The 15,717-nt window shown below is 53.0% G+C and overlaps 1 protein-coding gene across 1 annotated transcript; it reads left to right on the forward strand.

The window, feature by feature from the left end:
* Nucleotides 1-56: 56 nt before the first annotated feature.
* On the forward strand, nt 57-14,473 carry CTSD (cathepsin D). Its single transcript, XM_080596088.1, has 9 exons — nt 57-229; nt 724-880; nt 2,817-2,940; nt 4,367-4,485; nt 8,223-8,422; nt 9,305-9,427; nt 10,342-10,486; nt 11,209-11,307; nt 11,854-14,473. The coding sequence occupies exons 1-9, from the start codon at nt 162-164 to the stop codon at nt 12,013-12,015; spliced, it is 1,197 nt and encodes a 398-aa protein (XP_080452214.1). The 5' UTR covers nt 57-161; the 3' UTR covers nt 12,016-14,473.
* Nucleotides 14,474-15,717: the final 1,244 nt, after the last annotated feature.

Here is a 15,717-nt window from a genome sequence, read left to right on the forward strand (position 1 = left end):
GGGGGGGCCGGGGCTGTGCCCCCCCCCCGTCACGTGACACGTGCGCAGCCCCTCCCCGTCAGCTGACCGGGCCCGGGGCCGCGGCTACAAAGGGGGGGGCGCGGGCGGGGTGGGGCGGGCGTCGCGGCTCTGTGAGGGGACGGCTCCGTGCTGCGGCCGCCATGGGGCCCCGCGTCCTGCTGCTGCTGCTCCTCGCCGCCCTGCTGGGGCCCTGCGCCGCCCTCATACGGTGAGGGGCCGCGGGGGGCCGGGGGAAGGGGGGCTGCGAGGGGGCGGAGGGCTGCGGAGTGCTCCCGTGAGGGGGGGGCACGCGTGGGGCGGGGGGTGCTGGTTCGTGTTGGAGTGGGGTGGGGGCCCTGGTTTGTGCTGTTGTGGGATGGGAGTCGGGGTCCTGCCTGGGCTTGTGCTGGGGGATCCGAATAGTGGAGCTGGGGGCTGCTGCTATTGGGGTTTCTGCCCCCTGGGGGGTGCCCCCATTTGGGTTCCCCCCCCACGTGTATCTGGTTGTGAGTGGGGTTTTAGGGCTCCCCACCTCCCCTCTGGTTTTGGGGTGGGTGAGGGAGGAGAGGGCTGTAGGGGCTTGGGGGTCCCTGTGTTGTGTGTGCACCCTGCACTTGGGTGGTGTTCCCAAGGGGGTTATAGGGAGGGAGGCAGTGTGAGTGTGTAAATCCCATAATCACACCCTTATAGAAGCCCCTGTTAACCAGCTGTTTCATCCTGCAGGATCCCCCTGACCAAATTCCCCTCCATGCGCCGTGTCCTGACTGAGGTGGGCAGTGAGATCCCTGACATGAATGCTGTCACCCAGTTCCTCAAGTTTAAGCTGGGCTTTGCTGACCTGGCTGAGCCCACACCGGAGATCCTGAAGAACTACATGGATGTGAGTACCCCAGCAGGGCGCCTGGCCTTGCCGAAAGCTGAAGGAGGGAGAGAAACTTTGTGCACAGAGCTTTATCCTCTTGCTTTGACTTGTAGGGCCACTCCAAGCCTTTTGCAGTTGCTTAACATCATTAAGAAGTTAAAAATAATAAGCTTGGTGCCACGGAGCTGCTGTGTTTGCAGCTCCTGTGACCTATTTTCTTTTCCTTTTTCCCTAATTGCTGTGTATAATGGTTGTAAGTAGGGGCCTGTGTGCTTGCTGGTGTTCCTAGCCTCTTCTGGCTGGTTTTGGCAATGCCACACTGTGCATTGTCACGTGGAGGTGTAAAATCTGTCCCCCCCATCCTCTTCTGCATGGAAAATCATCCATCCCATAATACCCAGGTAATAAAGATGAGATTTTCCCCACGGCGCAGGTGCTGCTGCCTGGGCAGGCGTCCCACGCACAGCCCTTGCCTGGGGAAAGGGAAGGTGCTGGCCCTGCTCCTTGCACTCGTCATGTGGCTGGCCTTGTCCCCACCGGGCACCTTGCTGGGGAAGGGCTGCGAGTGTTTAACCAGCGATGTCGAAAGCCTGTTGCACCACGGCGTGGGGCTGCCGAGCCCCGTGCTGTCAGAGCTGGGATGTTTGCCTTGTACTCTAGCGCGCCGGAGATGCTCCAGGTGAGGGCTGCTGGGGAACCTTGCCAAAAATTCAGGTGCTGCCCCAGAGCATGCCCAGCAAAAATGCTGTCTTAAGTGTAGGAGGGATGGGAAAGCTCCCACGCCGAAGTAGGGCATCCTGAAATGTTGCTGGCAACAAAGTGAGCCTGTGACATGAGATAAGGGACTGCTGGGACCCTGCACACCCAGCAAAGCCTGAGGAGCCCTCCTAGTTAGAGAAAAGGCACAGCTACACCTTGCCCACCCCATATGTTCCCCAACAGGTCTATGTATGGGATTTATGGGGCCACTGCAGCCTGGCCATGCAATGGTTTGGCCATTTTTGTTTGGCAGCAGCCTGTGAGTTTAAACATCCTGTCACTTGGAAGGGGTTTGACCTTGATGGTAGCTGTTGGTGGCGGAGTGGAAACTTGTAGCAGGTTATTTTTAGGTGGGGTGACTCCAGAGGTAGTGGAAGCAAGCGCTGGCTCCCTGTTGCGGTTAATGGCAATGGGTTATTAATTACTCAGGGAGCAACCCCAAAGGGCTAACCGTTCAGGAGGTGAGCTCCGAGCAGGCAGCTCTGATAATCCTGTCTTGGGATTTTTCCCCTTTAACTGAGTACACCCAGATAAAAACTCAGTTCCCACACACCCCAGGGGCTCACCAGCCAGCACTGAAAACCCCTGTGGCTGCGGCAGGCCCAGCTGCTTGTGACTTGCAGTTCTTCCCCCAGACTTGCCAGCACAGCAGCTTCCCGGCAAGCTTGTGCTGTTCTGGCTTTTCAACAATGCAGGTGCTTTGCCCTGGCCTCCTCCTGTCTTGTTCTTCCCTGCTGTGAACCATGTTTCTGCCTGCCCACCTTCCTATTTCTGCTGTGTCTTCATGCCCTAAAAGTGTTCCCTACAAAGGCCTGTCCTGCTTCTCCCTGATTATCCTTTTCCCACCTGCTGTAATCAGATTTGAACATCTGAGGGAGCCTCCCTTATGGAGCATGTCACTGCCATGGGTGAGAGGAGGACAATGTTTACGTAAGAAGCAATCCCCATTTTTGTTCCAAAAAGCTCTGGGAGACATCTGTGATTTTTCCTCTTGCTGTTACATGCTTTTGTGTTCCCTGGGAGCCTCCAAACCACCAGGACACCCACCGCCCTTGTGTGCGGGTACTGGCTGGGGCTCCTGGTGCCTGTCCCTTGCCACCGCAGCGGTTATCTCCCTAGCTCAGAGCAGCTCTGCAGGGCACGCCCTGTTATCAGTGGGCACCTCTGCTCACAGGCCCCTTTCTCTTTTTTGCAGGCCCAGTATTATGGCGAGATTGGCATCGGGACCCCTCCGCAGAAGTTCACTGTGGTCTTCGACACTGGCTCCTCCAACCTGTGGGTGCCGTCTGTGCACTGTCACCTGCTGGACATTGCCTGCTGTAAGTGGGATGGCTTATCCTTCCATGCACGATGTAGGCATCAACATCAGGACCAAAATGCAGATCCCACACCCCAATGATTAGCTGAAAGCCCCTGGCTTGCATCGTTATCATGCCTGCCTGTTGAGGGGACAGCTTGGCTAGTGCAGAGTAGCTTGTGCAGATGGTAGACCCTGCTGATCCACCTGGAGGGAGGATCTGTACTGGGAGGAGAGGTTTGAGATGGTGCCAAGCCCTCCCTGTCTCTCCGGTTCACGCCCTGTCTCCAAAAGCTTCTCTTCTCCTCTCATCATCACCCACGCACAAGCTCCAGCCTTCCTGAGCAGCCTCAGTCCTGCAGCCAGGAACCAATGAGCACTTCCACAGGTCGCAGGGTTTCTCCCCAAATTATAGACTGTTGTCCCATTGCGCAATGCTGGGGGAAAAAAAAACAGCTTCTTGCCAGATCTGATAGAAACTGTCCTAGTTTCTGTTTTATTGCTGCATGGAGCATGTGCCTACATGTTCATGGATTTTATAATTAATGAGAACCAGGTAGATGCTCTTTTCTGGGATGAGAACATCTAAGGAATCACATGCTTTCTCTCTTTTCCTCTTCTGTGGTGTTACTATGTGATAAACCTCCACAGATGCAGGTGTCAAATGTGGCTATGGCAAAGTGCCCCTTAAAAGCCCCCAGCTGTGCAGCTTAAGCAGAGTGGAGAACCCTGTGGAGCCAACAAATGTGAGCAGGAGAGGTGACCTCCGGCGGCTGTCAAGGGCAGGGAGGAAACCTGGACCTGTGCCCTCCTTGTACAGCTCTATCATGCCTTGCCAGGCCCCAAAACAGGGATATGTTAGTTTCCACCCCCTTCACAGGGACAGGCCCCCTGGGCAGGGGGAAGCCCCAGCTCTCTGAGAAAATATTTTGTGTTGTGTGCAGAAAATCAATGACTGTATAAAAATTCTAGCTAGCCTTAGCCAAAAAAAAAAACCGCAAATCCATAAACTGAAGATGTTTGTGTGTGTGGAGCAGACTGTTTGAAGCCCCCCAGCTCTCCATGGTGTTGTGGGCAGCCATGGGGACATCTGCCTCTCTGCTGCCTGATGTGCCCTGATGCACTAGCCACTCCAAGCTCTTAACGTGCTGTGGCCAAATCCTATTGAAGTGCCAAATTAGATCACCCCGCCTGATCCCCAGACCTTCTCGTTGTAGACAAACCTGCTTTCTTATTGCTAAGCCTCTGCTTGTCCTGGTGCCCCAGGCGGGTTGTGGGGCTGGGTACTGAGGAGCAAAAGTTTTGTGGCTGGTGTGGGGAAGGCAAACAGCAGTGCAGGTGTTTCCAGTGTTACTTCTGGGGTTGGCTTTCACTTGTGACTGACGCTCGTTTGATGTGTAAAGGAGAATTAATGCCATATGTCCATCTTTCCCACTCCCGGGCTGCAGTGCTACACCACAAGTACGATGCCTCCAAATCCAGCACCTACGTGGAGAACGGCACGGAGTTTGCCATCCACTATGGGACAGGGAGCCTCTCAGGATACCTGAGCCAGGACACAGTCACGGTGAGTAATGGCTGCATTTCTCCCAGCTGCCCCGGCCAGCTTTTGGTAAAAGCACTCAAAGCAGTTTGACTTCAATGGGTCTCACTTCTGGAGTGCCCCACTCCTATCAAGCATGCTTCAGCCCAGTGTTTTTAAGTGCTTTGAAGTGAGGAGGTGACTACAGCAAAGGCAGGCAGGGAAGGGGTTAACCGGAGGGTCAGAAAAAGCAGAACTGAGCCTGAGCCATACATACAGTGTACTGCAGATGTGCTCTGGCTGTCCTCTTCTTCCTGACCCTGGAAAGTTCCCAGCCTCAGTGCATGTCAACCCTGTGGGTTGCTGGGGATGCCCACCTTGCTGCTGGCTGCTGTCATGGCAGCAGACATCCCTGTGGGCAGCTGATGGCCACACCAAGCAGAAATGGGCTCTGCCACCGTGGAGCCAGCCCCATCCTCTTTCCATGTGGAGTGGTGCTCATATGTTCAGATGTCTTGGGCGTTCTCTTTGCTGGACTGGCTGGTGGTAGCTGGTTTGCTAGTAGTTTCTTGTCTCAATTTCCTTTTCAGTGAACAAGGCTGAACTTTCTGCCCTGTGAAGGGTGGGTACCCTGCCCGTGGGACTCTGGGTATTCCCAGGGACAAGTGAACTCAAGTGTGTCAGCTGCTGAAAGTGCATGGCATGTGCTCCAAGGTTACTTGGCACTCCTTGCTGGGATAATAAAAGCCTATGTTTGTTTAGGGTGGGGAGACCAAGCGTTTTGAGTAGGCACAGAAATCTAGGTATTTCTGGTTTTGTTAGTTTCAGCTGGAAAGTGTAGGCTTACCGATTTCATAAGGATTGGAGGAAAAGCATCCAAGCTAAAGAAGAGCCTGGAGCTGGGGGCAAGCAAGGAGCAAGCACTCTATAGCTTGTCCTTAGAGCAGGAAAACTTGAAGCTAGCCTTGAAACACCGGATGTGGCTCGTGTGTTGCATATGAAGTTGCCACCAGCTTGAAAGTTACCACCTTTGGTACAGGTCCATCTCTGGGGGAGAGGATTTTTCATGGGCTCACTGAATCTTGAAAATCAGTGGGGGCTGTGAGGGAGAGCCATGGGGGCCACCAGTAGCTTTTCACGCCTGCTCTCTACCTCCTGCAGCCCTCCCAGTTTGAAACCCTTTCAGTTTCACCTTGTGCAATTTGTTTCCTGCATTCTTTGTTTAACTTAGCGAAAAACAAGACAATGGCCTTCCGCCCAAGCTTTTCCATGCCTCTTGCTGCACAAAGACATTTTGCAAGTAGCAGTAATGGTTTCTTATGCCAGCCTTATAAAACACAGGCAGAGATGTTGCCTTGGGCCCTGTGCTGCTGGCTGTTGCCAGCAGGGTTGGTGGCAGAGTGGCTGGGTGCTCTGGGACAAGGTCTGGAAGTTGCTCCTGCGGTCATGGAGCGGGGCAGCGAGGCGAACAGCAGGCTTTATTGTCCTGTGAAAGTGTGGGCTGGTTTAGGCACTTTCCGGCTTAATGCAGGGGCTGAAGTGAGTCAGAAGGCAAATTGCAGCTTTTTTTCTGTAATTATCACCCTAATGCCTGCCTGCTAATTAGCTCTCTGCTTCCCAGCAGCACAGAGGAAGGATTTTGTGCCTGAGCTTGTTGGGGGAGTGGGGATGGCTGTCGGCAAACAGCACGGCTGGTAGCATTTGGTTTCTGTCTGGGCAGGAGCAAAAGAAACCTCTCGCACGGGTCCTGGGCAGCATCACTCTTCTGGTGCAGGGGAGCAAGGTGGGTTCAGGGACCTTCAGCTTGGATGCCAAGATGTTTCCAGTGCTGGCACCTTGCTTTCCTTTCCATAGGCAAGTTCACAGTCTGGTGGAGTTCTGAAGTGCAGACACCTTGAAACAACCTTTGGGGTTGCTGTCCAGATGGGTGGAAAGAGCTGCAGAAGCATGTGGTAGCACTGCCACCCTGCTGAAAGGCACTGCTTGGTGGGTGGCCCTGAGTCCCTCTGCCACTCAGCCCTGACTTTTGTTCAAAGATGGTGCTGAGCTCCAGCTCTGTGGAGGAGTGATGCTCCATGGCACTGCTCTGCTTGCCCGCCCACGAAGAGCAGGTCCAGTCAGACCTCTGCTGACGGGGAGTCTTGGCTGTGGTTGAAGCCCAACCTTAGGGTGTCCTTCAAGGACAGCAGAGGTAATGCCCATGGGTGCAGGAGGAGCCCTCCCCACCTCTCTTAGTGCCTCTGGGTGCCTTCACCTTCATCTGTCTTCACTGCTCACCTCATGCTTCAACTGATAAAAACTTGTGGCCACTGTGTCTGGCTGAGAGCCAGCTGAGTGATGGAGACAGCAGATCTGTCATCTGGCACCAGCACTCCACTTATTATGCACTTGGATTTCAGTCCTGCTCAGGACTGAGCATGGGCAGAGTTTAAACAAGCCTGCTGAGACCTCACTGCCAGGCTGTTATTTGCCTCCCTCTTCAATTTCTCTGCATTCTTGAGGAGGACTTCAAACAAACCCAGTCTTATCGTCTATTTTCCTTCAGTGGAAGCCTTATTGAGCTTTCTGAGCTGCTGCAGGACCAGCTTTGAGTGGCTGCCCTAGGTAGAGAGTGGTCTCTCTGCATTTCAGCTTCAAGAGGCAGAACCTTTTGAAATAGCTTTTGAGATCTCTAGGACTTGTGAGCGGATGTATTACTGTGAGCTGTTCTGGACCACATCCTGCCGTGTGGCTTTAGCTATTGCAAGGCTGAATTGCCCTTTCGAAGCTGCAGATGCCATTAAAGCCAGTGCTGCCTGCCTGGTCACAGGCTGTCAAACCCTGAGGGGATGTTTGTCATTTACAGGGATCGTTATCTGCCATCAGGTGGGAGAGACCAAGCTTTTCAGTCCAGCCTTGTTTACTACAGGGCCAATTGCTGGAGTCCTAGCACAGACGCTAAAATTGCCTGTGGTGAGCCAGAAGCTGGGTGGCTTTGCCAACAGGACAGCTTTCTGCAATTTCCTTCTTCCTGGGGATCTGCACCCAGTGAGGGGGGAGAGGTGTTTCAGCTTTCCAGTGGAGAACATCAGTCCTTCTCATGGCTGGTGACAGACACAACCTTTGCATTCACCTTGCTCTGATTACTGCTTTTGTGCCAACCTCACTTTCTGGGCTGGGTCTTCCCTTGCCATGGGAGGTCTCTGCAAGTTGGTCATCTTTCTGGAAATAAAGTAATACCCTGAGCATATTTATTATACTGGGATGGTTGTGAGTCTGGCAGAGGTGAGGAGAACTTGTGGTCCCAACTAGGTATGGATGTGGCACCCAAGGAGGTGGGACACAGATGAGTTAGAAAAAGCCCAGGTTGAGGAATGATGCAGCACAAGAGCTGCTCAAATTGGGGGGAAAGGATGCAGTAGCCAATAAGGGAAGGGCTGTAGGGGAATGTGAGGTGATACAGTGCCATCTGTGCAACGAGGAAGAGCTGCAAAATGGCATGGCCAATGCCAGGACCCAGCAGGAGGCTGGAAGGGCTGACTGAGGTGGACAGTGAGCAGAGTTCCTGCCCGTGGGGACATGCTGGACTTTGCAGGGACTCAAGGTGCCACTGGGTGACCAGAGTGGACTCTCCCCACCAAGCAGAGTGGCACCAGGATGTCTGCTTTTGATGCAAGGGCATCAGATGCAAGGGCAAAAGCATGGTGGTGTGTTGCGCTTGTGTTCAGCAAGGCCCCGTTTCCACCCTGGTCCTGTGGATCAGGTTTTTTCATGTTTCTTTTTCTGTCCCCATCTCCATGCAGCTTGGGAACTTGAAAATCAAGAACCAGATCTTTGGGGAGGCCGTGAAGCAGCCGGGCATCACCTTCATTGCTGCCAAGTTCGATGGCATCCTGGGCATGGCATTCCCCAGGATCTCTGTGGACAAGGTCACTCCTTTTTTTGATAACGTCATGCAGCAGAAGCTGATTGAGAAAAACATCTTCTCCTTCTACCTGAACAGGTACTGTTGGGTTTGGTTGTACCACATCCCATTGCCAGGACAAGCCCCACCTGTGCCAGCACTGTTGGGGAGGTGTCAGTCAGCCAGTCAGTCGTTGGAGCAGGAGGGCCAAACCCTTTTCTGTGTCAGTGTGAAGTAAGGAAAAGGAGCAGAAAAGCAGCCATTCTACTGATCAAAAAGCTGGGTAGATCTGCTACGTGATTGCTGCTTCTGATGAAGAGAGGGAGGATCTTTCCAGAGGAAATAAAAACAAAGAGGGTTGTGATCACAAGATTGCGTGCAGCTAAAGCAGCACGAGTTAGAGGGTTGAATGCAGTCCTAGCCTGCAGCCAGAATCCACAAGCAACGTGGCCTTGTCTTCTCATACAAACGCTGTTGATGGGGCTGATTCTTCTTCCTGCCCTGGGAAAGCTCTGTAGTGCCTTCCCCCTAGTGCTGCCCACCCCAGGGCACTCTGAGCACCCACTTCAGCCAAAAAAGTAGCAGATCTGGAGAGGGGAGGACAGAGGGCTGCTTTTGGCAGCTCCAGCGCCATCCCTCCCCTATCACCATATTTCTTCCCATCTGCTCAGCAGCAATCTTTTATCTGACAGCAACCTTGAGGATCCGGCTCTGAGGCCGCTGGCTGCAGCAGAGTTGGGCACAGTTAACCTATGCAGTGTGCTTTGGAAAATATTCCAGTTTCCCCTTCCTCACCTCAGCCTATCTCAGAGTACCTGTCCTTACACTGATACAACACAGTTCAATACCAGTTGTCTCTCTCCAACACTATGAGCACAGTACTATAAACCCCCAAATGTCCTGGTGTGTATTTCAGGGACACCTGGAGGGGTTTTCCTCACCTTGCCTCTGATGTTGGTGATTTTTCGGTTTTTCTTTCAGAGACCCCACAGCTCAGCCAGGCGGCGAGCTGCTGCTTGGGGGCACTGACCCCAAATACTACAGCGGCGACTTCAGCTGGGTGAACGTCACACGCAAAGCCTACTGGCAGGTCCACATGGATGCGTAAGTCCTGTTGTGTGTGCAGACAGCCCTGCGTTCCTCATGCCTGGTGCAGGGCTGAAGGCCTCCCATGTGTTAAATGTTGCTGAGCTGCTTGCCAGCAGCTGCGGAGGAGCAGGATGAGGCCCCAGGAAGGCAGCCCTTGCCTGAAGGGCACGGCGCAGCAATCAGCATGCATTGTTGGAGGCAGGGGGAAGGGGAGCGGGCTGCCGGCCGGCGAGCCCCGCTGTCTATTCTGAGCTCTCCCACGTGATGGGAGCTGAGAAGCAGCCTGTGATCAGTGCGTGCCTCTTTCCCAAGGACTGCTGCCCTTCCTGGCGCAGGGTCTTAGTTCTCATCTTCCCCAAGCCATGCTGTGTTGGCAATGTCTGCAGAGATCAAGGCTGGAGGGCTTTATCTGTCTGCACTGCTGTGAAATGTGATGCAGGCAAGGAAGCCAAGCAGCTCCTCTCCTGCCTTTTTAATGTATGTGAATCCTTCCCTTGCCCACAACCCCCCAAGCTGTCTCAGCACCTGGTTAACCCTTTGCTTTTAGCAGTAGCACAAACTTATGAGAAGCACCAGGATTTGAGAGCCCCTAATGCATCACCCTTAGCTTGTCCGTGTGCCCATCAGCTGCGGTGCTTGCACCAGCATGCAGATAGCAGTCCCAGGGTGTCTGCAGAAACAGAGTCATGTAGCAAGGCCTCTGTTTAATTGGAGGCACGGAGGGGCTGTGCACGGTAGAGAAACAAACATGCTGCATCAAAATTCTGAGCGCTCATCCTTCCCCTGGACCTTCCATAAGTATCTGGTGCAGCCTTCCATGTGTGTCCCTTCTGCCCAGGCTCAGTTTTCCCCTTTTCAGCTCTTCTTTTGCTGCCACTTTTGCTGGGACATCTCTAAGGGTTGTCTCCTCTCTGGGCATCTCTCCCTAGGGTGGATGTTGCCAATGGGCTGACTCTGTGTAAGGGGGGCTGTGAGGCCATCGTGGACACGGGCACCTCGCTCATCACCGGCCCCACCAAGGAAGTGAAGGAGCTGCAGACAGCAATTGGTGCGAAACCACTCATCAAGGGCCAGGTGAGGCTGGGGAGGGGCACAGCATGAGTCTGTGGCCATTGTGGCATCTGCAAACTCCCTGCTTTTTGGGTGTCTTGCACCCAGGTGCTTCTAGAGACACTGGTCTCCTGCTTCCCCTGGTTTCTGATCCCAGCCTGTACTCCTGGAAAAGCTCCCTGCATAGCAGGGACTCCTCTGTCCTTTGGGATGGAGATAAGACAAATAGCAGGGCCTGGGTCTTGTGAACCTTGGGAGGCTTTGGGTCACCTCTGCCACCCCTCTGGAAGGTGGGGGAGAGGGGTGCAAGTTGTGGCTGAGGCCAAGGATTCATGTTAATGAGAGTCCAGAGGCACTTTAATACAAATGCATTTGATGCAAATGACAGCCCTTCCCTGCCAAGTTTTTAACTGTCGTACTTAATCTCCCAAGGTCGTCTCTCCTCCCTGAAATCCTGGAGGGACAGGGAGCCCCTAGGAAGGATCCTAGGGACTCAGCAGAGCTGGGAGCTGAACCTGGCATCCTATGGCTCCATCCCCACAGCCCTGAACTGTCCTTAAAACCCTCTGTCCCCTGCTTGGAGCCTGGAGTGGGAGCAGTGTGCTTGCCCCAGCTCAAGCTTTTTCTGCACCCTGAGATGAGTATTTGGGGAGGATGGGAAAGATGTGGTTCTGCCTGGGGAAGATCGTTCTGTTTCCTGAGGACTTGGGAGCTGCCATCTGAAGCCTTTGCTGTTTCTATTTCAGTATGTGATCCCCTGTGAGAAGGTGTCATCTCTGCCTGTCGTCACGCTCACGCTAGGAGGGAAGCCCTACCAGCTCACCGGAGAGCAGTATGTCTTCAAGGTGCGTCCAGGGCAAATTCTGCCAGCCTGTTCTTCTCCCTAAGGCCTAACTTTTGCCTTCTTTGCTTGGAGCTAAACCAAGAAATCTAAAACCCAAAAGCAAAGCCAGAACAGGCACTTAATGGTAGGGAGGGGAAAGCATGAAAGATTGTGGTTGTGGCAGTGGCTGCTGGGTCCAGGAAACCTATGTAAGGTCCTGCAGGATCAAGATCCCCTGCACGATGCGCTCTCTGTTGTGGGGAGGAAAGAAGGGCAGGCAGTTATGGAGCTTTCTACAAACCCTCTGCCCTTTTCTGTTGAGTTCTGGTAGCATTAGGCTAGCCTTCTCACAGGGGCTACTGGTCTGGCATGTCAGCCATCAGATGATATGGGATCAACTTCTAGCGCAGAATTTCAGCAGTGTCTCTTAGATTTCACAGCTTTCACAAGCTACAGATCCTGGGCTGTGCAGCTGAAAAGCAGCTGGGGTTGGTAGGTGTTATTCCCAAGCTCCTGAGGTTGGGGAGAGGTGGGGATCTTTGGCTGAAGCTCTCATTCTTCTCCCCAGGTTTCTGCACAAGGAGAGACCATCTGCCTGAGTGGGTTTTCAGGCCTGGACGTCCCACCTCCTGGTGGCCCGCTCTGGATCCTGGGGGATGTCTTCATTGGTCCCTACTACACTGTCTTTGACCGTGATAATGACTCTGTTGGCTTTGCCAAATGTGTCTAAGCGCCTGACCCCCCCCACTGCCTCCGCCATACACACACTTGCACACACAGGAGCTGTAGAGAAAGCTTACCAGGATTAGAAACCCAGTCAGTGGAAGAGAAAAAATTGAACTAGATTTAAAGTTATCAGGAAAATAGTCATTGTTAGTGCCCTGCTAGCTACTTTTCCCCCTCTGAGTAAGTGGTGCTGGGACATCTTGAGTTGATAATGCCAGCTGGAGTAGCCCCTCTCCTTACTGTTGTATCTCCCGGTATTTAAGATTGAGAAAAATTGTTCAGCTTTAAGAATCAATGTCTCCCAGCACTGGTCTTGCTCCTGGGGAGGCAGCTGGCTGGCCCTGCTCCTGCAGAGGAGCTGTGGGGTTTTTCACTGGGGGAGAAGGATGGAGACAGCTATCCCACATGTTAGGTTGTACTTCTGGTTTGTCACTGAAGTGGGGGAGTGGAAGGGGAAGGAGTCCCTCACCCCTCTGACAGGTGAGGAAGCAATCGCTAGACCTCTTCTCAATGAGTTGGTGCTGGCTTGGTCCTGAGAGAGCATGTCCTGGGCTGGAGCAGTGGGGGATCATGTAGCATGCACAGGAGTTGAGTTTTGGAGCCCAGGGGCTCTGTTAGTGTGTCTTTTGTGTTGTGATGACACTAGCGAGAGCTGGGGATGTGATGCGAGCATGCCTGGCTTGAGCCTATTAGACCTAACAGGGCAGGGATTTGTAGGGGGCTCCAGCCAATGGGACTCTTCAGGGAGTAAGAATACAAGGGGGGGGGGTCACAGTAGTATTTAATAAAAGTCACTTGATTTCATGTCCCTGAAAGCTCAGCTTTCTTCTGGAGGCTGAGCGAAACCACTTGACCCAAGTTCTCTTGGGTCTGGTGAATTTCTTCCAGTTTTTCCTCCTTAACTTCATCTGGAGCCAGCGAGCTGAAGGTAATGTTTCCCAAAGCAGCTAAGTGATCTACAAGCTTAAATCACATGAGACTTGGAAACATTATCCTCAGTGTTTTGAACTGCCCCAGACTTGAGAGACAGTTGGCAGAGGCAGCGAGGCTTCCAGGCACTAGGGTGCCATGGAGGCTGTGGGCTTGCATTTGCTCCTTCTTCCACTGCCCGGTTCCAAAACCCAGGGTTTAACACCCCCGTACCTGGTATGTCACTCCCATGTAACTAATAGTGAGAGCTCTGTTCATTTACCTTCTGTGCTGCAGACCAAGTGAGGTGCGTTCCTGCTTTGGAGAGGTGGGAGCTGAAGCTGCGCTCATGTTCATGCCTTCCTTCATTATGAAGATCCAAGATCTGCATGTATAGAGCGGCTTGCTTCACAGGGCTGGCATCAGTAGGCATACATTGGGTGAGCAAGGAGACAAGTAGCTGTGAAGATGATCGGGTGTCCTAAGTCACAGAGAACAGAACAGAGTTTCACAAGGCTCCCAGTCCATGCTGAGGAAGAGAACGTAGTCATGTTGGTTTCCCAGTGCTTTGGATCAGGTCCTGAGGTTAGGGAGGTGAGAGAAAGCTGAGGGTTGCAAGAGAACCAGATCACCACAAGAGATGACCCCAGACTGGACAGAACAGCTGGTGAAATCCCAGCTAGGGATTTCCTAGGGGGACCTAGCCTGCAGATGTCCCTTGTCCCCACCTGCTGCAGCTGGTTGGTTTGGCTTTATAACCAGAGCTCATGCTGTGGAGGGGTCTGGCATGGGCAGTAGGGACAGACCTGAGCACACTCCTAATGCATCCGTTGTCCCATGTAACCCTGGGTATGATGTCTGCTGCTTCCAAAGCTTGCTTTCGCCTGCTCTTAGACCTGTAACCCTGGATCTGGATGCCTGAGGACATCTGTTGCAGACTGAGAACAGCGTGCTACTGGAAAAAAAAGATAGATGCTGTAAAATCTACAGCTATTCTGGCACTTCTCCAGAGAGCACACTCTTCACATTAAGTGCCCTGAGCACCTCGAGGTCCTGCTGAATAATCCCTGAGCTGCAGGATTTATCCAGCACAGTGAGATGGCATCTGGGTACCTGTTAATCAGAGCTGATGTGGTGTGGGCGGTGGGTTTGGGATGTGTTCCGCATCAGATCCCAGCGGGAAGTGCAGAACGTGCCAGCAGTCCTGGGGGGTGTGCAATGCCTCGTGCTGCCCACAGGGTAGCCTCCAGGGGAACCTGGCTCTGGGCTGGTGTCTGTCCTCAGCCACGGTGACTGCCTGAGGGAGGAGCGTGGCCCAAAACCATGTCGGGGGTGGCATATCATAGGGTAGGCTGGAGGAGCAGTTCATTTGATGCGACTGCGTTTGCTGTACAAATCATAGCCTTCACTGAGCTGGGTCTCCTCCCCTTGTTCTTTTATCTGCATTTTAAAACCAAACTCTAACTGTGTGACTTTTTTTAATCTAATTTGCTGTCAGAATTACTGTCTCATCCTAGGAAATTGAAAAGGAAATACAGTATTTTCCCCCTTAACTCAGTCTGGTCTTTCCTTGAGTAATTGGAGGGGCCAAATCCTTTCTTGATGTCAGGGGCCTGCCTCCCCAGTTCTGTTGGGTCAGTATGTCCGGTGCCTCTCTTGGGTGGACTTCTATATATCCTTTCCTTCTCTTTGACCAGGGAACATGCTGGGAGGCTGTTCTCTGTTTCAAAGTGATGAAAGCAGCCCAGCATCTGTAGGGTGATGTGACAACTCCACTGGTTGGTTCCCTGGTTGTCTGGGCCAGGTAGGACAAGCTCCTGCTGAGCTTGGGACAACATGTGGCCCTAAAGGGGGCAAAGCAGGAACCCAGTTTCTGATTCCAGCCTGAAACACACTAGGATGTGGAGTTCACACTCCGAGAGTCTGGGATGACAAACAGGGTTGTTTCGTGGTGTTTTTTTTTTCAAAACACAGCAAAAATCCCTTCCTCTTGTCTGAGTGATTTTTGAGTCCTAGCGCTGCTGTATGGGATCTGGAGTCTCTAATGCAGAACGAAGGCCCCATATGCCAGGTGCAAGATAAGAGCTAATCCCTGCTCTGAAAAAAAACATCATCTACATAAGCAAGGCAGATGCAGCCAAGTACCATCCTATTTTCTGAGCGCAGATCTAAGCATGCGGAGAGCTTAACTGATTTCCTTACTGACAGTCCCAAGCCTCTATTCCCCCAGGATGCCTTAATACCCCAATCAGTCATTGTCCTATGTTAAAGGGATGGATCTAACCCCAAAGGGGCTAGCTGGGTCCCAAAAACCAATCATGCTGTCTGCTGTTCCTCAGTAGCCCAAGGGGTGGAGATGTCACTGATAGAAATAGGAGGATGCGGATTGTGCCTACGCATTTAATCACACCGTGAGTGTTGAATGTTGCACCTCAGCAGGAACAATCACAGGCTCGATCTTGGCCAAGAGCTGGAGAAGCCAAGAGCCAGGACTGTCCTCCTGTGCTTTTCCAGCAGGGCACACAACCCCACAGGCAGCCCGGCCTCAGCCCTGTGTTATCTTGCCCAGCCAATGCTCGGGTTTTCATCAGCCCCCCCTCGGTTACTGCAACATCCCTGCAGAAACCCATCTCTGACAACTTGATAGCTTGCTCCCACGGGACCTGCCCTCACCGCAGACCATGAGGAAAGGAAGGATCGGGCCCCTTGTTGGTGGAGGTAATGTGCTCCTCTGGCTGGCACAGCAATTTGTTGCTTTTAGAAACTATTTTAATAACTGCGAATGACTAAGCACGTT

The sequence above is a fragment of the Anser brachyrhynchus genome (genome assembly GCF_964034855.1).
Source record: "Anser brachyrhynchus genome assembly, chromosome: 5".
Classification (NCBI taxonomy): domain Eukaryota; kingdom Metazoa; phylum Chordata; class Aves; order Anseriformes; family Anatidae; genus Anser; species Anser brachyrhynchus.